Raw genomic sequence first — 21,904 nt, 5'->3', positions numbered from 1 at the left:
TGTGTGTGTGTGTGTAGTGGTGCTTTCTTGCTTGTGTTTGCTACTCAAGTCTGTCAACTGTCAGTCTGTCCTAGCTGCACGGACCCCAGCATAGAAACACTGGAACATCTATGTCAGCCTATTCACTTGGCTCTTGATTACACTTAAATGTTCAACATCAGCATCTTTTGTTATAATAGCGTGGAAGCCATGCATTAAGCAGAAGTAGCAGTTTGAGTTCTTATCAAACATAATATAATGTTTACTGGCAAATACAATATAAATATAATATTTGCAGTACTAGTAATGTCCACAAAGAGGCAGTGTTCTATTAGAATTTAACTACTTTGGTGGCTCCATGCACTAACTGCGTGTTACGTTATGTGTGATGACACACACATACATACACACACACGCTGAGAGGCATAAATCTGGGCCTAATCGTCTCTCCCCAGCCGCCAGGTCCCCGTAGACCCAATAATAACAGCTGCACCACTGGTCTGTTCCTGCCCAGCCCTGACCTGCTGCCAAGGGCGTGCACACACACATGCACACGCTCTCTGTGAGATTTTTAACTTGGAGATGGCATATCTACTTTCATACATATCGTACTGCAGATTTCTTACGGTCCTCAGGGGCACTGGATAGAGTCAGGGCCCCTACTGTACATGAAGACATCTCACTCAGTATTGGATCAGTACGACTGAGAATGTAGCGTCGCTCTTGTGTTGAGAACGTAAGGGCAAAGTACTTATGGCTTCCCTGTTTTTCTATAGTATGACTGCTTCAGAAGTCCTGCTGCTGTTTTTGGCAGGCCCTCTCTGTCTGCCCTGGCATCCTCTCTCAGACATTGACGAAACTTCAGAAATGTAGCAGGCTTTTTAAAACTCTCCAGTGCCAGCATGTTGAGGAGAAGTGGAAGTTCATGTCAGCAAATCCCTCTTTTTTGTAATCTCTTTCCAGCTTTTTCTTTTTGCTCACTTTCTCATGCCACCAGCCCACCAGCTGCAACATTTTCACGTCTACTCCTCGCTCCTTTGTCATCTGCCTTTCTGTCTGTGTATGTCTGTCTTTCCCACTCTCTCTTTCTTTCTCCCTTGACCGATATGCTATCTGTTGTGGTTAGGTTAATTGGTGAAAAACCTGTCCTGGGTGGGGCTTTTTAGGATTTAATTTTTGATTGGTGATACTTTCAGCCTCGTCTGATGAAGCCCCTCTGAACTAACATTAGAAGACCACTGTACCACTATACCACCAGCAAACACTCACTCACACACACACACCAATGCTCCCTTCTACCCACCACACCCCGGGCACCACATACCACGCTCTGTTGATCTCCCAGAATGTTTGAGCGGAAAAGTTTATCGGGACAAAATTACACCCCTCAAACCTTCTCCTCACCCCCTCCCTGTTTCTCTGCAAGGCTTTCCCTCTGATATTCCCTTTGTCTTTTCAAACTGCTTCTCTTAAGCCACTGAGCTGATAGACGGACATTTTTAACATTTGTGGCAAGCAAATGTGTTTTCTTTTTCTCTCTGATGGAGAAGGGATGGGAATGTGATTGATGAATGTGTGCGAGTATGCGCGTGAGTGTGTGTGTGTGTGTGTGTGTGTAGGATCTGTGCATGTTCTAGTCTGCGCATGGCACATATGACACCATTGCCTTTAGGCTAGAATTGAACCTTTTGACCGTATCCTTCATTCAGGATGCCGGCACTTATTGCTATAGTGTTACGTTTGATCCTATTCATTCCATATGCTCGGTCCTCTGACACATGTGGAGCAGAGAAGACCGTCTTTGATGACATGCTCTCTTGCATGACTTAATTTCCCCCATTGTACTCTAACTGTACTCTAACCGTTTGTTGATAAGGAGTTAATACAGACACTCTCTCCCCAGGACGGATATTTACTTGAATGAGGACAGGGAGACAAAAAGACAAGCATACCCTCACTTTGACACATTAATACACATATGGTGAGTAGAAGATTAGGATTGTGGCAGCAGTGGGCATGCCAGTCTGTGGGAGGCATGCTCTGACAGCAGTAATCCCTCCTTATCCACAACTGAAGAGGATAAGGCCCTTGTCACCTCTCATTTCTGGGGGAACTGGGAAGAATGGGAAATAATGGTGACCTGTTGCCTCTCCCTATTTGTCTGTTCATGCTTTTCTAGTCTTTTACAGCCCCTGACTGACTGATGAGCTGCCTTGATATGAATACACAATCTCCATGTGGTTTCTGTCTGATTTGTTGGCTTTTCATTACCCACTGATTGTCATTTTTACAGTATTGGTGTTGATAGTACTGCAGTTTTCAGTGTCATTCAAACTTCTTCATTTACTACATTATATACATATACATATACATACATTAGGCATTAGTCATTGCGTGGGTGCGTGCGTGTCTGTGCTTTTGTGATCCTATCTAGCCCAATTGGTATTCCATGTGCATTTTTACAACCTCTATTGAGGGAAAATCCATGTTTGTCCCTTTCCAGCAGCTGTCGATACCATAATGATGCAGCAGTGGCAGGCAGTCCTCACTGTTCTCACCTACCTTGCAGTAAATTATTTGGTTGTTATGAAGCCTATGTTTTGTCACCTGCAGCTGTGTCTATGATCACTTTTTTTTGTTTCCATTCGGCGCAGCATACGCTAAAGCAGTGTGCAATCCAGTGCAATAGTCCTGCAATTAACCCTCTGTGAAGCTGGAAGTGGTGGCCCGAAGCTTTGATGAGCCTGTGGGTCACAAGTCTGTGGTTCAATAAAGATACCTCTGGGCTGGGATTCAAAGAGCAGCGCTTGCCACCACTGAGGTGCCCTATAGCAAGGGCCACTCCCTCTTTACCACAACAGAGGTGCCCCTAACCCCAAACGGCTCCAGTGGAGCCACTTGGTGGTCAGCAGATCAGACAGTGGTTGGCCTGGGAGGCTTATGGGTGTGAATGTGTGTGGCTGTGTGGGTGTGAGTAGGGAGTTTGTGACAAAGAGAACATTGCTTTCAAAAGCAATACTCCCCTGGTTAAATAAAGTTTAGCAGTAAAGGTGATGTTTGGCATCTAAGCTCAAGTTTTGTATTCTAATTATATAATTTGAAATGCTTTCAATTTATTGCAGGACTCTGTATAGTTGAAAATATTCTTTGTTTTGAATACTCATACTCACAGGTTTTTATGTTCAACAAGTACGCTCAACTTGTTGTGTGACGGTATGAGTGTTTGTGTGTGTGTGTGTTCCCATTAGCTTGAATTGTAGGTCAGAGCTACCATTAATTATTGATAGAAGAAGAGTAGCGCATGTGCTGGCAGAAAGTGTTGCTAAGCAAGAGCTTTAGCATGCCAGAGACATCTGCGAGAGAGACGGAGATAACAAGTGAGAAACAGAAAGATAGAGACTGAGAGAATTATAGAGACAGATTCATATGACCTATAGCTGAGTATGTCTCCTACCTACTAACAAACAGCACAGAAGACGAGAGAGCAGAGAAAATAGACACCAGAACCAGCAGCCAGAGACAGAAAGAAGTCCTCGAGAGAGGATCAGGGACCGTCTCAAGATCATAGGAAAAGTTTTTTTTCTTCTTCCAAAAAAAGGATTTGTAAGGATGCACAGTAGAGGATAACGTTGCTATATTTAACAAAAGATATTAAAAAGGTGGTAAAATATACATAGAAACTGGGGCTGGTCAGACTGATCAGTGTATCTTATCTGGAGCTGTGGGTGGTAGAAAGTGCTAAAGATGATGAGCCGCCAGGCTTATTTTTACCGGGTCCCTCCCCAGGAGCTTCATCGCCGGAACCAGCTCCAGGCTGATCCGGCCAAGACAAGGGCTCTGCAGACTGTCATTGATATGAAGGTAGGATTTACAGCGGATCAACGAGATCCATGTGCTACATGGGGAGTGTCTATTGCTGTAATAGATCAGTTCTCAGCTTCATAAATTATGTTGTTTTTTACTGTTTATAACACCAGCTGCAGAGAATGTGTTTGCCAAACAAATTAGAGAAGAGCTAGTTTAAACTGTGGTAGGTGTTATGATAGAAATTAAAGTATTATGTTGTGTTCTTGGGTCTTGAGCAGTGTAGTGTTCTTCAGTTGCAGCATGTTGCCTGGTTTAGTCTGATATCAGCTTCACACCAACAAAACTTTAATTATCGATGAATACTGCTGTACTGCGAGCAGTAGTAGATCTGGATCTAAATGCAGACACAAACATACATGCCCAAACAGTCTAAGAAACATTGTCTTATTGTTGCCTCGTGTCTATATGGCGGCCATGCCCAAGTAAAGGCCATTACTGGCCCATGCCGAGTCGAGCACTTATTCAATTTGTTTCAAATGTCACATATGGAAGCTTTCACTCTCATCTCAGCCCTTTGAAGTCGTTAGAGCTGTGAAAAATGCAGTTGACTCCACATGTGTCTGCGTGCACACCCACCCACGCACACACACACACACACATACATTTAGCGTTCGTTCAGCAAACGCTTGTTCCAAAAGTGGTTCCTTTACAGCAAAACCACAGTTATTTTTCACACATACTTTGTGATTTGTCTGCCTATTAACAAACTGCACATGTGCTAGCCTGGGATGCCCACAGTGTTGTAAATGCATGAAAGAGGCCCAATTAAATCTGACTGCATTAATTAGAAACGGCAAAACAAACATTGCCAGAAGGTTTAGACATATGAAGGAGAACAGTCCTCTTTTGGTGATGTTGATGTTGAGGAGGAGATGTTTACCTGCGCTGTGGCTTTTTAAAGACCCTCCTCTGTTTATGTTGCTGAGTATCGATGTATCTGTGTTAGAGTGTGTTAACGTCCATCACTGTTTGTTTCAGTGTCCACGATGTCTGCGTGGTTGCTTGTCTCTAAGTGGCGTGTATTTCCGTTTTGTGATTGCAGAACACCAACCCCCCTTTCTGTTTTGATCCTGACGTTATCTGGCAGGTACAGTAATGAGTGTTCACCTCTTGATCCTTCTGTCAACTCAACATGGGCTACAAATATACAGAATTGGTGTTTTCCTCCTATCCCTATCATAAAGTCTTCCTGGGTTGGAATGCAGCACCGTCACATACAGTAGTTCATGTTTCAGTGGTTTTGAGGCCCAGCTTTTCTTACATGTATTCTTATTGTACTGAATGTTGTTTTTGATATCACCCTCTGTGTTTTCTTTGGGTTTGCCTTGTTTCTCTTCCTCTGGCTGATGTTTTTCTCGAACAGATAGCAATCAGTTATCAAAGATATAGTGTAGCTTATACCACAGATGGAATTAATGTGAATCAATGGAAATGATTGAATAGCATAGTCTGTATGCTTTGTGTAAGGTGAAGGGATTGCCCTAGATGCCTGAATGCCCCACCTCAACTTTTTTCTGGGTCTACATTGAAAGTCTACGTCCTTTCATAGACTCTTCATGTCTTGGCGTCTGTCGGTGTGTTATACGTACCTTCCTGTTTGGTTGGTCAACGTTTGTTTGTGTGCTTAGGATGGTATATGCAGCACCATGTGCTAGGCAGGGCTGATGTCAGAGGATGTAATAGAGGTCAGATGCTTACATGTTGCCTGTGGTTTGTGCTGATGGCATCACGCAATCTGCTTCCATTTATTCAATTACCTTTCTCGTCTCTTCCAAGGTTTAGCATTTAACGTATGTCTGAACCCATGCAGCTAAACAACCTCAGGACCTGTCCATGACAGACCATTCCATTCCCTCATAGATACAGCAAAGAAAAAAAACATCCTGGCTGCATACAACTGTCTGCCTAGATATTTGCCCTGTTTTACCAATCAGAAATAGGGGTACACATTAATAGGTTTTAATCTAGATACAGGTACAGGAGGGCTTCTGTGAATATGAATGTCTGTTAGTGCTGTTTTAGTTAAATATTTTTCCTAGGAACCCAGACAGATATTGCATTGGGTTAAGCTATCACTTCACTTCATCAGAACTGATGGTCGGATGGTCAGATAGCTTCGGAAACCCCCTCCCCACACACCTTTTCAATGTCCCAATTGGAGAGGCTGTGTCTGACAATTCCTTTAACTTCCTAAAACCAACAATCCAACATTCACTCACTTTACTCCCTGATTGGCCAGCTGTGTGGAGGTGAGAAAGGTTAGAACTTCTCCCTTAAGCTCTCTTTTTGCATTCTTTGCACAGCTCTTTCTCCCACCGTTCATGTGAACAGATTCTGTGAAAGATTATTTTTTTGTTAACCTGCTCTCTCCTTGTATTTGTACTTTTTTGCATGACATTATAAAGATATAAATTGATAGATCAATAGGTAGACAGATCGTTATCTAAACAATAGCAAGACAGGTAAGCCCTATTAAAGTTCAGAGCCTAATAAACAAAGTCAGATCTTCGCTGACTCTTTGCCTGCCTACTGTTGCTGGTGCAGGACACCAAGATCTCTTCTCTGGAGAGGAACATCAGAGACTTAGAGGATGAGGTCCAGATGTTAAAGACCAGCGGCCTGCTGCACCCTGACGACAGGCAGGATGAGCTCAAGCAGGTGGAGGTCTACAAGAGCCATTCTAAATTCATGAAGACAAAGGTAGAATGTCTCTGCATGTCACCCGAGACAACTTCACTGTGCATGACCTGACTGTGATGCATGTTTGCCTTAAAAAATCAATTACAACTGTGTGAGAACCTGTTATGTGCATGTTGCATGTCACCATTTCATACTCATGGAGAAGCAAGCAAATATGTGGAGAAATCTTAAAGCTAAACTGCATTTTACAGTATGCTTTGTCTTTTGGCAGCTTTATGTCAGCCTCCCGTGTTGCATGGATACCAAGAACTCCTACGCCTATGAACATATTTGTTATTTCATATTTACAGAGAGGTTCTATAAAGAGTTTTCTTTTTTCTTTCTTTTTTTCCCCATGAAATGCTTGTGTGTCTTATCTACTTTGCCTGTGTGATGACCAAGCATTTTGCTGCTCTCCTATCTGTGACTGCTGGCAGTTCTGTGGGAGCAAACTCAAGCCCTATCAGCTTACAGTGCACCGTGTCTGCTTACTATCCTACCTTTAGCTGGCAGGAAGACCTTTAGAAAGGCCTGACTAACATTTCTCTGTCCCAGGCCATATACTGGTTTATTCATTGGGACACAAGCAGTGCACAAACTGACATGCACACATTGGAACAAGCACATGAGCATATGTACAGGAGCCATGTCAAAAAAAAAAAATGCAGTTTCGGGTTTCACAGAGTTTCTTGCTGAGTGTCCATGATGGCTGAGGCCCATGAGTAGCGCTCCATGTGAAAATGTTTCTCTTTGGTTCATTAATGGTGCTCTTTGTCGGGCCCATTTGTCATTGCATCGGGGAAGTTCCTGATGCAATCATAAAAGAGATGTTTTTATGAATGGGGCCCTGACAGATGAATGTGAGCTTACAACGACAGAGGAAAGAGCTCTCTCCTCACCCGTACTGACCTGGGATGATATGCATCCCAGAGATGGCCCTGGCTCGCTCTCCCATGTCTCATCTTTCTGCGTTACACAGAAAGACACCACGCACATGGATATGCACAGGCACACAGATTCATTCTATATCCTTGAAGTGTTTGGGGTCCTTGTCTTTCAGCAGTGGTGGCGACTGGTGTTGAGGTGAGACGGCGATAAGAGAAACCAGCGAGGACAGCATCCCTGTCCTCTCTGGTTTCCTCTCTTGGCTTTGATTTTCTCAAACACGAGGAAGTAGCTTCCGAGAACATGAACATTTGTTCAAGTACGATAAGTAGGCATTAGAGCAGGTTCATTTATTTATCCAGATAATCGTAGCAGAACTTCACCGAGTGTTACGTTCTGAAGCCTCAGCTGTGTGGTTGAGGAGTCTGTGGAGGAGACAGCTAGGAAAATGGTTCTTAAGTTTCCCATCTGGCTGTGTGCTGTAGTTTAGTGGCTTGCTGTCTTTCTTGTCTTTGTGTCACTGTAGGAGCAGGCCATGTCTCCATGTGTGTCTTCCATCAGAAAAGCTCCCAACTTCCTCCTCCCCACCCAACAGCCCTGGATCACAGAACAAGCAGAAGTACCCCTCTCATTAGTCTCTCTCCTCTCTCATTTATTGTATTCATTTTCTTTATCATATTATTTTTAGTCCACTCCCTTTTTCTTTCCCTGTCTTGCTATCCTCTCTCCAGTCTCCCCTCTCCGATCATGTCTCACACTGTCTCTTTTTGACTCCATCTCACTTGGCCCCCAACGTCTCCTATTATTCAGTCCCCCTCTTCCCTGCTCTCTTCTGCTCTTTCTTTCTGTGAGTGAGGGTTGATTGGCCAAGCTCTGGTCCAGTCAGAATCCTCCTGTTATGAGGTGAACCCTGCTCACACAATTAGAGAAATCTCTCTTTCGAATCAGCTTTGTGCATTTTTGGCACCAGTAGACAGATGACAATCTTCTGCACATAGTTAGCCTCAGCACAGAAACCTCCCTCTGTTAGTGCATTTGATTTCCTCTGTGGCTTTCTGTCCTGTTCCGCATGACCTTCCTTAAAACTGTAATCTGTCAGCTATGTGAGTGTAATATTGGTCCCCATAACTGAGACAGCTGCCTGCATGTATTTGTCACCCTTTGGCTGTTTGGCTTGGTGTGTCCAAAGAGCAGACAGTAGGCCTGGGACTCCCCTGAGTGAAGACAGATAATGTAGGGCTGGGTGATAATTCAATATAGTAATGTATCGTCCCTCCAAATAAATCAGATCATGACACATTAAACATATTTAGATGTTATAGTTTGCAGTTTCATGTCTAAATGATAAATGATCAGAAATGTATTTTTAACTAAACGTGTCACAGAATGAGAAATATTTCGGATTGTATTATTAATAAGTTAGAAAAGTTTGTAGAATGAAAAATGTACATTGTTTGCCATGTGATTTTGAATTTATGAGGTAGCTATCATGCTTTTAATTAATTAATAATCCATATTACCCACTCCTATATTAAACAGCATGTTTAAGCCTATTTCTGCATTCAAAGGAATGTCTGCTTTCAAAACTCTTGTTTGCTTTGAAAGTTCTGTTCATAGGGAACAAAGTGTGGGGGAAAACGGTCAAATGCAGTAATATACAACAGCAACCCATGATTGATTGATGTGTTTGCGCAGGAGTTGTGTATGTGGTTTGTGCATGTGCATGTGTGCTTGCTTGAGAAAAAAAATATTCATTTTTCTTATCTGCAAGTATATGAATTCACTCAATGATGATTAAAAGGTTTTCATATCAAATGTGTGGTTGTGTTTCTGTGATTGTCAGATAGAGACGCTGAAGCAGGAGCTGAACAGGAAGGAGTCAGAGATGCAGGCCCTGCAGACCAAACTAGAAACGCTGACCAATCAGAACTCAGACTGCAAGCAACACATCGAAGTGCTAAAGGAGTCGCTCAGCGCTAAGGAGCAACGCGCCAATACGCTGCAGACAGAGGTCAGCATACACACACACACACACATACACACATACACAGACGGATTTACGAAATCCACACATATAAACACACACAAATACACCCACATAGATGCAAACACTCCACACATGATGCACTGAGCTAACCCAGCTTCCTGGAAAGCACTTGTAAAAATACACAGTGTCAGATGGATGAGGCTGTCTGAAAGTGAAGATGTCTATTAATCGCTATTACAATAATAGTAGGAAGGGCTGAAATATGTTACGTTTGTTTTAACATGTGTACGTATGTCTTTTGGTATTACAGTTATTAATAAGTGATTCCCTTTTCTTGTGTTTCCTGTTATACTCATCCTTTTTGGCTTTTAGTCCTTTGTTTGCTTGCTTTTATGTTCTGCTAATTCATTTAAAAACAACAGGTTTTTGCAGTCCAGGGAGAAAATTTGCAGTTTGGATAACACTGGCACATTCACAGGGACGATAATCAATATGCACTGATCTTGAAAAAGAATTCACAATTCACAAACACATATGAGATAACAGAGGTCATCACAACCACAGATGTGCAAGCCATACAATGCATCTGTTCTCAGATACAAAACATCAGAGATCTAAAAGAAAACGTGTACATAATCCTGTTGCTCAGCCTTGGTTTCTTTCTGTTTCTGTTTCTCTAATGGACATTTAGGTGGGTGGAAAAAAATGTCTATGCGTGTGGCTCCTTTAGTCCACCAGTGGGCTTGTATGTGTGGGTGGGTCAGTCAGAAGGCTGGAGAAAGCTGGCAGCTTTTTCTTCCTCATCTTTGAAGTTTCTAAACGCTGTGGTTCTAATGATTTTATCACTGCTGTTAGCGATGGAGGCGGGCTGAATGAAGAGCAATGGAGGTGTGTATGTGTGTGGGGTGGGGGGCGGAGGCGGAGAGCATTTAGCATTTTTCTCCATCACTCTCTAGACTTGGAACTGATACTTTAGATCTCTTTGTGTTAGGCAGTTGAGAGCAGCCTGTTAACTATGTCCACTCATCATTACAGGAAGCAATTTGGGCCAAAATTAGGCCTAATTGTCCATACATGTGCAAGGAATTCTGGCCCTCGCAGTTAGCTGAATACATCATACTTAAAGGAATTAGTTTTCAGTGGGTGGTTTTGTGTGTGTAGATGTTTTTGTTTGTGTGTCCTACTGAAATGGCATGGAAAGAAATGGGTTTGTGTGCATGTGTGTCCTTTTGCCATAGGTGTAACTTTGTGACGAGACTGGTAAACATGTCACCCCCTGTAATTTATGATTTATCTCCCAAATTCCTTATCTCTTTTGTTCACACTTTCGACACATTATGGTCAGCTATTAAGTCATCTGGCTTGCTAAAATCTATCACCATAGCTAATATTTTCTACCTGTATTTATATTGAGTAGAGGGCAACTATTAGAAATGATGCACTGTAACATAGATGTCTAAGGCTGGTCAACATTCATCCCTCAGTCATACAGCCAATGCAAACTGTCCAAACAATTGGCAACACATGTGGACACATTATTCATTCAAGGGTATGAGTGCAACCCAACGTTACTGCTACAATGCAAATCACAGCTGAAGGATATCTCTCTCCAAATACAGGTCAGGATGTCAATTTAAGTGCCAAAGAGTCAAATGTCATATCATGCCATTAAAACATAGCATTCTTGTTGCTGATTTGTTGTGTCTCTGCCAAAGCTGAAAAGAAAATGATGCTCATGAGTAGTCAGGTGGTGTGTTTGTATCTGTGTCTGTTAATATAACACAGATATATATATGTTTGTACATTAACATGTAGCTGCATGACAGGGGAATTATATATAATTGACTATAATTCTCCTAACACTGGGCACATCACTGGGCTCTGTAGTCTATCTTCTACATTTCTCATAGGCTACTGCAGCGGGCTGTAATCAGATCCGACAGTCTTGATCACCTCAAACACACACACACACACATACACAAACACATGCGCTGTCAGTGCTGATTGGTGGACTCTCATCTCCGGTCTCAAGACGTTTTTTTCCTGCTATTGAAGTGGCATTTTCCCCCGCTTAGGAAAGGCTAGGGTTTCCCGGACTAAGTGGGCAAACCAGAGGATGAGCAAAGATATTGAGTGCGCTTGAAGCCAGCCATGGCCCTGCATTCCTTTACTGTCTGTCAATCATTCAGCTCGAAAGCACAGCCATTCTCACAAGATCTCCCTTCTCACCTCATTCCTTCCCTCCACTCATATTATTACTTCATCTCCCTTGAGCAGTTTGTTTCTACGTCTCATTTAAAATTCCTCAAGAGCCCAAGATTTCCCACTACTGGGACTACTGGCCCATCATACCCCTCCCCATATATATATGTGTTTGTGTGTGCGCGCCAGGTGGGTCTCATGATGAATGGCACTGATTGGTACAGTAGTCCACTCCCCCTGAGACAGACTGGTGTCTCCCAGACCTGAGGAGCAGCTTCATCTCACAGACATTTGTCTCTAAAAGCAATTCACATCAGGATGGGACTAAAAAGGGACCGGTCCCCAAACAGAGCAAGCACTGTGAGTAGGGAATGAGAAAATGGAAGTGTATTTATTTGTCAGTCAAAGTTAAGGACAGCTTCTAAATGGGCGTGATTGAATACGTCTCCAGATAACTGGAAAATGTGGAAAATAATGAGTGTGTGCAGCATTGTGATCCTGCTGCTCATGTCTGTGGAAACGTAACCCTTTAATACAGTATGCGTATGTGTCTTTCATGCCGCGATCAGGACAATGCAGGGCTGTAACTATACACCAGCAGATCAGGTAACCTATCAGAGACCTTCCTGCATATTTAACCAGCCAGCGACAAAGGCCCAGGCCACAACCCCAGAGCAAAAGGGGCTTGCATGTGCTTTGACTTTGTTTAGTTTTAGTTCTTTGAGAAGATAGTTTTGAATATTAACATTAAACTATAAGTCATGTGGGCCTGCTTATTGGATTCAGCTATCCCTACCTGTGATGAAGTGCTAAGGTGCACATTGAGTTAGATTTATTGTACATGGGCAAAATGAATTTTTGGTTGGAGTGTCGTCTGATCTGATTTTGTGATTCCAAGTAACATTCCTTCAGATTTGGGTTTTATTGGCTCAAGAGGACCATGTTTGCATAGTATGTAAACAAAAATAACAAATAAATATATAATGTAAAACTGTGAGTTGGTGTTGTGGGGTGTGTTGTAGAGCCACATAACCATCCTCAAGCCATTGCATAACAGTAAATCACAGTAAATGCATATAACTTATGCATGTGTATACTATATTATATATATGACAAAAAGAGACTTTATTTTTTCATAAGTGAAATTTTTGTATACATACTCATCACACATGGTTAATGCAGCGCATGGTTATTGTCATTTTAGCAACGAAGAGCACGTATGCTAAAATCACTGATATTATTGTGTTATTATTATTAGTTATTATTAAGATTATTATTTGCTACAGTTTACTGTTGCCGCTGCTCGCTGTCCCCCATCGTTGCTGCTGTCGTCACTCATCTTTTTCGATGATCGTCATCGGTCCACTACTAGTTAATGTAGTTTTTTGCTACTGTTTGTTGCTGTACCTCTCTCTCTCTCGTCTCTCTCTCTCTCTCTCTCTTCTCTCTCTCTCTCTCTCTCTCCTCTCTCTCTCTCACCAACTGGTCAACGCAGATGACCACCCACCTAGAGCCGAAAGGTCTGTCCTAGGTTGTCTGCCTGTTAAAAAGGCAGTTTTTTTTTGGCCCCCGTTGCCAAGTGCTTTGCTCATGGTGGTACTCTTGGGTCTCTGTAAATTGTCAAAAGGAGTTCGGTCTAGACCTGCTCTTTTTGAAAAGTGTCCTGAGATAACTTCTGTTATGAATTGGCGCTATACAAATCAAATTGAATTGTATTGAATGTGTACTGTATACATGGAATAACAAGAACGATTCTGGCTGTGGAGCTGTGAGTTGTGCTGTGCTTTGAGATTACTATTGTGTTCCTGCTCCTGCTCTCTGTTGGATCCTGCTACTCACTTTCAGCAAAAAGTAGGCCCTGTGTGCTGTGGCTCACTGGTTAAAAGGTATTACAGAGATTCATGTGGAAATACTTGACATACAGAAAGTCCTAGCACAAATAATTTTTGGCATTCTCAGTGTGACCTATTACTGTCTGTCTTCTTTTGCGGTTACTCTAAATCCTTAATCTGAGTTATTACCTTCATTTTTTTGATGCAACAAATCACTTTGTATTTAATGTCTTTGGCAGATATTAGTTAAGGTTTTCACATTGTGAAGGTCAATATGCTTTGATTTACATTCTCCTCACTTGAGTCGAGCATTTTGCAGGTGGTCACTTAGCCACACAGGGGAAATCCAGACCTGAAGCAGGTTCAAGGCGCTTAAGTCAAAGTCTGAATCAGGCACATAAATAATACAGTAATATAACATTTGAGATTTGTTCCTCACTAAATGCCAACAGACGTGTTAGTAGCAGCACGCTTTTAATGCTCATTTTGCGATGTGGCAACATGTCTGTGTTTACAGAGAACGGTCTGTGGTGTTTCAGTTTAACTTTCTCAGATGTGACCTCAAACATCTTGTGTTCTCTTTCATCACCAGCTTTTGCAGTGTGTCTGCCAGAAGACCTCCACTGAGTTTTGATTTTGAGGTTGAGGTGTAATGACTTGAAGAAGATATAAATGACTCAAAAATGACTTGCTAACATCAACCATAGGGCAGTGATGAATAGGCAAAACAAGAGGAAAATAAAAAAAAGAATCTGGAGCAGGAGAGGGAAAGAATCGGGGGATAGATGGAGCAACAGCAGGAAGTGAGAAGTGAGAGAATAGAGTTGCTTGATGGATGGAAGGCTGTGGGCTTTTGTCAGTGAGTGATGCGATGGTACGGTGTGCTGTGGTCCCTGATGGACTATTTTTGTTGATCTTTCCTTGTTCTCTTTGCTGATTGATGGTTCATATAGGTAGTGAGGCAGAGGAAAGATGTGGTCTAAACCTGGCTACACTCTGCCCTGCACTCTCCCCCTGCTGTGTTCTCACTCTCTGTCTTTCTTTCTGCCTCATTCCCTTTTGCTCCCTCGGTCCATATTTTATCTTCCCTCATACTATCTGCCTCCATCTGTCTTTCAGACAGCCTAATTCTCCTTCTTCTCTGTCCATTCTCATCCCCAATCTGTTTGAACCACTGCAAGACAAAGCACATGAATAGGTGGGGCTACGGACAACAGCAAGCTATTGAAAAAGTTCCTGACCACTAATTATCAGCTTCACATTTAAACCCTGGGCCTGTTGTGATGAGTTCTGGCCATTGCAGATCAGATATGAAATGACCTCATCTGAACTTGACTGACCACGGTCACCACTCTCAGACCCAACAGCAGGCTTCTGGGTTCCTGGGGTGGTGCGGTTTGGGATGCAGTGTGAGTAGCAAAGCGTCTTGGCCCCCCAGAACAAACATGGCACTGTCCAAAATAAAGCCCCCTTGAGTTCTTCAGAGGCCATGTGGAAAAGCCATAAAGCGGAGTTAAAGGGGTCACAATGGGGATGAGATATTTAATGGTTTACACAGAGAACGAGGTAAATATGTGCACGACCGAAGGAGCTGACAAACAAAAGTGTGTGCACACGGCTACTTATGCATATGCACATAAAAACATGCGCATTAGTGATGTCGTGCAAATATGCATCACACATACTTCAGTGCAAATGATGCATTAAGTTAGTGGACATCTAAGGTACATTTCCTTTGTTTGATGATTTATCCCACAGGAAGGTCTTTCGGAAGTACGCGTATGTGTATGCTCTCTCTGCAGTTTTTCACGGTTTCTATTTTTGCACATTTTGAAACTAAACAAAAACTCACATAAACAGAGGGTAACGAGGGCTTTGCTTGGTCTGCTGTCAGTCAGCGGCTGGTTAACCAGTAGGCAGTGAGGTGCTGATAGAGACTGCCAGAGACAATACTCTCCTTTCTTTTTGTTCTGACCTCCTCTCTCCTCACGGTCAGCCTGCTTTACTTAGACCACTTAACCTCTAATTTCATACACACATATAAACACACACACACACACACACACACACACACATACACACACACATACATACAAAGATACACTCACACAAACATGCGGTGCCACAAGAAATCTTCAATCTTTTATAATAGTTGATCTCTCAATAGAAAGATTAAATCAGACGAAGCAGGCCTGTGTTGAGGAGTGTCTTCTCTCCTCCTTTTTGGGAACAAAAAGCAACTACTGGTTGGCAGAAGCATACAACCGCAGGGCGGTAATTCTAGTTACCTTTGGGGATATTTATGAAAAAGGCTACAATTTCTACACAGTTCAGTAGATGTTCAACTTCTCATGACATTGTTTTGCATTTAGTATTGGCAGATCCAGGTACAAAAAGGCTGCTCCTTGAGACAATTACGTAAACTTTAAAAGATAAAGAATAATTGATGTTTGGTGTTAGACATCATCTTACTCAAAAATATTTTAGCTGTTGGTTTTTCTCATTGAAAAATAATGGACCAAACATTGAAACTTACAAAATATGAAGCAAAAACTTAATTTCAAGTCAGATGAGTTAGAGGTGTTGGTAACATCTGTAGAGAAAATCAAAGATGTTCCTTTTGGGATATTTATAACTACACTAACTCGGGAGATAAAAGAGAGAGAGGGGGCAATGTTCTGCCCGTTGACATTTCGATGGTTGTGTAAAAGCAATAAAAGAGCAGCCATATGGATTAAATGAGTTAGCTAACACTACCTGATAGAAAAGTGGAAGTTAGGACAGCTGCACAAGGCTCACTTGCTGGACATTTTCTGGAGGTTTTAACAACATCTACAGCACCATATGAGAGAGTTTGCTCATTTGTCATTGGAGACGGTTAATTTATCAAATGTCTGAACATCTGGGTTGCATTTAAATACATTCAAATGAACATGTTAGTTCTCATATGTTCATCAACTGTTCAAGATCACGAGGGTGTGGTACCAGTAGAACTTTTATTACTTGTTGATCAAGCAGAAATTAAGCTGATTTTAGGCACCTACTGTACACTTCAGACCTGTGATAGTTCTGCACATGTTTGCCAGAATGACTGTTGAGTGTGGTTTGACAGGAAATGGATTCCCTGGAAACAGGATGTAGCAACTGGCATGTGGTGCTGGAAATGATCAGGAAAAATAATCAAAGAAGGAGCAAGTGTTAATGAGGGGGAACGCCTGCAGCGTCTCTTCCTTTATATGTGCATGTGTGTTGTGTATGTGTATATCTGCTGGAGGAGGTAATGATGATGTATGGAGGGCGAAAGAAGGATTGAGGCAGCTGTGCGCAGCGAGGGTTAGTGTGATGGTACGCGGGGTGAGTCCCCTACATTTTTTGTCATATGTCCAACCTCTGGTACAATACCAAAAGCATGGCATGATTGACTTTTATGCTTTGGCAGAAAACATTCATTCATTCTGTTGACAAAGATCCTTTTGTTAGTGGATCCTGGGAGTTCTGTGTGAGTGCCTGTATGAGTCCTTGTCTTTTTGTTTTTTACATCTGCGCTTTCCCATGTTCCCTCTGTAGCCTGTGGGCAGACAGCTGTGTTGCCACGGTTGGATCCGCAGATGTCGGAGCATGCAATGAGACTGTGCCCCACTCTCCACCTTGCAGCCCCTGCTGTGAGGCAGTTTACATCCGCTTATTATCCCGAGCTGGCCCTAAGGTGATCTGTCCATTATACAAATCCTGAGCTCTGACTGTTGCCGTATCCCTGGCTTTGATGACACAACATGAAATGACACCCACGACAGGGAACATCCCTCATTTCCGCACAGATCAGCCCCAATGTTGTCATGTCTGGTGTGGCCAGCTCAGGTGGAGAGGAAATCATCTGCGCGTGCATGTGCTTGTACATACACTAGGTATGTGTGTCGGTGTGTGTGTATCTGTGTAAATGAAAGAACCCAAAATCAGTGCAGGGTCTTGAGGAAGCTCAGACCTTGTTCACAGTTGCTCTGTCAAGTGGTTCATTCTTCCATTTGACTTTGCAACTTGCCCCTGCACCTTTGCGTGCACACACACACACACACACACACACACACACATATACATGCCATCATGCATGAATGCACTCATATGAAAAAAATCCCACTTTGGTCTTCTGGCTGTCTAACCTCACAACCTTCAACAGTGACCTCCTGCCATCTATTTAAAGCTTAGATTGCTTCATCAGGAAACTATGGATCATTTAACGCCACTCCTTCTCACATCTTTGAGAGTACCCACAGTCAGGTGCTTGTACACCGTCTGTGTGAGGCAGAACTGTGTTTATACTGTAAACATATGTATTTTAAAAGCTGGAATGGCCAATTTTTCTATTCACCTCCCATCAGTCTGCAATAATACAGACATTTGTCAGAATGAAAGCAAAGCTAACAGCAATTGGCTGTTTGAACCCAGCAGTCCACATACGTTCTCTTCCTTCTGCATCATGTAAGAGTGTTTTGGTTTCTGTTTCATGTATATGCTTCAATAAAAAGAGATATTTCTATGATTGCAGTTGATATGCAAGACTCTGGTGGTCTTAGCATCATCTTGAATTGAAATAGCGTTCCTTCTTTTAGTGATACAATCCAGACTTGGCCACATTAAATGCTAGACAAACATGAATTAGTTGAATATTATTTCATACATTTTGATGATTAATTTCACAGCAGAGGCCGTTAAATAAATGAAGTCTAATGGCTGCCCTCTGCTGTATTTATACAGGCTGACTGGACGTCATACAGCCAGAAAAGTGAATCGGTCACACAGCTGTGTGTAGTGCACTGCAGCAGACTCAAGTTCAGACGTTACATAGACTCCACCAGACCCACTCTTGCGATTTAACAGCTTTTATGGTGGTGTTGTCAGCTACAGTGACATTTAAACTTATTCTTTGAACGAAACACAAAGGGCCAGATGGATATAACTCTTCAGATTCAAGACTGTGCATGCAAAGAAATATGTATTATGTTTTATAATATATACACACGCTATTTTCATCAGATTTATAAACTTGCATATCAATACTTGTGTCAATGAGAATAACGGCAAGGAAAAAAAAGTACAATTCAAGGTAACAACTGTCATTATAAGCAACCATTATGCACGGTTGTAGCGCCCATATTACTAATTCATCACACATACACATATACTTGTAAACCATTGTCGTGGTGACATCTCAGTCATCATTACTAAACTTCACATGGATGATTAATGATTCATCTATAGAGCTGATATTGAAATTATCAAATGAAAATATCGTTAACAGGGAGATGATGGCTCCTATGTAAATAAAAAGCATGATAACATTTATCACTCGTAAATAATTTACTGAACACTGTGTAGACTGCAAAATAACAACACAATCCATGAAACTGGCAAACAACCTAAACAAACAGTGTTTTACTATAGGGTTACATCTCTCACCTTATATTTCACATCCCTTCATCATTGTGCACATTCTCACCATACATTCTCCTTTTATAAATAACAGTTTATGTGTGGGAAAATCTGAATGCATGTTTTTTTTGCGTACACATCGTTTATACATCTGGCACAAAGGGTGAGTAAAGCTCATGGGTTGTGTGTGAATGTCTGCATGTGTGAAGGTCAGAGAGTGCTAGAGCGAGAGATAGGAGATCATATTAGGAATGTTTTTCTGGTCAAGCTATGACTCTACTCACACCCAAGTGGGTGAGGGAGAATGCAACTGTTAGTGTGTGAGTACGCAAGTATTGGTGCGTCCCTACGCCTCTGCTGTGGTCTCCCCATCGTCTCTGGTTCGGTCGTTTTGACTGTGGTCTACTCATATAGACCCCGTGTTGTTTATTGCGGCCCAGAGCCGACGCTGGGCCTGATACCTTTGCAGATTCTCCTGCCAGAAAAACTTTTATGATGAAATGTGAGGCAGGAAAAAGGGAGGTGAGGACAAACAGAGAAGCTGTTTTCTTTAAGCCTCTGTTTTACTTTGCTAACCAGTGTCCAGAATCCACATTTGGCTGTCATTGCAAGCCTGAGAGAGGAAGTCAAGGAGAATGAGTGTGTGTTTATGCACATGTGTGCAAGGTTGCACATTTAATTGCTGGTACATGTATGTGTGCATGCAGAATACTGTTGAATACATATGCATGTGTGCATGCACACTTCAGAGTAGTTACTAGTTTGTGACTGTATTCGTTTAAAGAAATTCCAAAGACTTAATAGTTTTGCAACCGCAGACTCTTGAAAACATATCAAGGTCATTTTTTTAAATGATATGGTGCTGAGTGAAGTGCTGGAAAGCTTAAATGGGGTTTTCGGGGAAGATGGGGTGATACAGTATAGATGTGTTTTTAATTCATCTTATCTGAGCAACACTTGAATGCAATCTCCAATGTCCCCTTTGGATTTGAACTGGGCCAGACTGGACAGCAGTGGGCCCCTATACTTCTTTACCTCATTGTTCTTTCTCCTTCTTTCATAAACTAAACAAAAAAAATGCTGCGATAACAAAACAGAATCTAGCCCCAAGTGTCCAATTGCACAGGCACAATGAGTAACCCAGTTGTCCTGAAGACCGGAGAAGTTCTACTGCTGCGTTATCACTCACATGGAAATACAAAAAGCCACACAGAAATGCACAAACCTGGCTTCAGGACTTGAGGGATTTCTCCTACAGACATGTCACTTTGTCTCGCCACAGGACCCGTACCTTTTAAACGGCAATAGGAAAACTCCTGGAGAGTTTGGAGCATGGCTAGAGGGATGGAGTGTTGAAAGAGAGGTAGTAGTGGCTGTGTGAGCGAGGGAGGTGTTGTTGGAAGACGACATCGAGGAGAACGGGACTACAGGGAAAGGAAAATTGGAGAGGAAATTGAAGAAGAGAGAAATTAATCACCTTGACTTGTTAGCTGTCTTTCATCTCAGCATGTGTGCCAGCTGATAAAGTCATACAGTATTTCCTGTTACAGATCTGCTGATGGAATAGCAGTTTCAGCTAGTGGAGGAGCAGCATGTCAGTGGTGTTAATACACTCACGCCCAATAATATGTTAAGAATTCCCATGATCTCTATCCACCTTCTTTCACTCTCTACTCCCCTCCACCCTTTTATCCCTCCCTCCTCATCTGTCCATCTTTCTCTCCTTGTTTTTCGTCTACTGTGCCTGGCAGGGGTGAGTGCTTTAAGAGGGTATTAGCAGGGCGTCTGTACAGTAGTACTATCACAGCTTAGTGGGCCAGCGCAGGTGAGACAGCAGGGATTTCCTGTTAGCCCTCTCTGCTACATTCTTGCTAAATTGCTCCTTGCCAGGTGGGGTTGGAGAGGAGGGGGTCTCTCTTTCCCCCTTTTTCTGTCTCATACACACAATGGCAAACACGCACAGACACACACACACACACACTCATGTAGCGGCACACGGGATATCAGTGCAGGATGATGTTCATGCACATACTGTACGTACAAAGGATTAGTGGTGTCACTAGTGTGTGTGTGTTTATGTGTGCCAGTGTGGAGTGGGGAGGACAGAGCAGGGCTCAGTATTAGACTCTGGTTGTCTGCCAGAGGAGCAATATGAGAAATACTTCACCATCTTACACCTGGGGGTCCTGGCCTGCTTGTAATGCTACTGCTTGAGAAGAGCTCTCTGTGCATCTGCAGCCTGCATAATGCACTCTCATTTTACACACACACACAAACAGGCAGTTAGGAACTAACTATGGCTGCACCTCTCAATTATGTCCTCAGTATGTTTGTTATGTTAATCTCCATTTCTGTTGTCATCAGTGCCACATTGTTTTTTCTTACCGCGGTTTGTTACTCTTTAGTTACTGAAATACTCCCAATAAGTGGTGTAGCAATATCACAATGTACACATACTCCATTCAAGTCATGCATTATTATTTTCTTAAAGTATACATGCATACTTATCTATTAAATTGCTAGCATAAATGTTGAATCTTAATATTAATAGTATGAATTAGTCCACTTTAGAGATGCCGGAAGGTGTAATTCTGAATTATGGAGAGAACCATGCAGCTGTTCCACCTGCCTCCAGTCTCGATGCTAAATTAAGCTAGTTGCCTCCCTGTATATATGTTAACATATAACTCTTGGAGAGAAAGGGAATACGCCTTTTCCCTAAAATGTTTTCTAAAACTGTAGGAAGCATTACAATGTCAGAGCTATATACTGTTATAGGCTATACTATATACTGCTAGTTATTCTTTATTTACATTATAACAGTGTATCATATTTTATGTGCTCGGTAAAGGTTGTTAAACTGTCAATATGATATATAAGTAACTATAATTAAGTAGAGGAAAATGTTATTTTTCTCTGAACTCTAGTGGAGTATAATATGAAGCATGAAATGGACCTAGTCAAGTAAAGTACAAGCATCACAGAATTGTACTTTAAGGCAAAGTACTTTAAGGCTAGTAAATGTACAGAGTTGCTTTCCACCACC

General features: G+C 42.2%; 1 protein-coding gene across 1 annotated transcript in view; it reads left to right on the top strand.

Moving 5' to 3' along the window:
• LOC118323807 (ERC protein 2-like) overlaps positions 1 to 21,904 on the top strand; it is a 150,077-nt gene that overhangs the window by 10,845 nt on the left and 117,328 nt on the right. Inside the window, exons 4-5 of the mRNA XM_035655836.1 lie at positions 6,391 to 6,546; positions 9,254 to 9,421. Coding sequence (XP_035511729.1) covers positions 6,391 to 6,546; positions 9,254 to 9,421 — 324 coding nt within the window. The remainder of the gene's footprint in view (positions 1 to 6,390; positions 6,547 to 9,253; positions 9,422 to 21,904) is intronic.

Source organism: Morone saxatilis, unplaced genomic scaffold, assembly GCF_004916995.1.
Source record: "Morone saxatilis isolate NCDOM2014 unplaced genomic scaffold, NCSU_SB_2.0 Contig15, whole genome shotgun sequence".
NCBI classification, from domain to species: domain Eukaryota; kingdom Metazoa; phylum Chordata; class Actinopteri; family Moronidae; genus Morone; species Morone saxatilis.
This window is presented reverse-complemented; position numbering and strand designations above follow the sequence as displayed.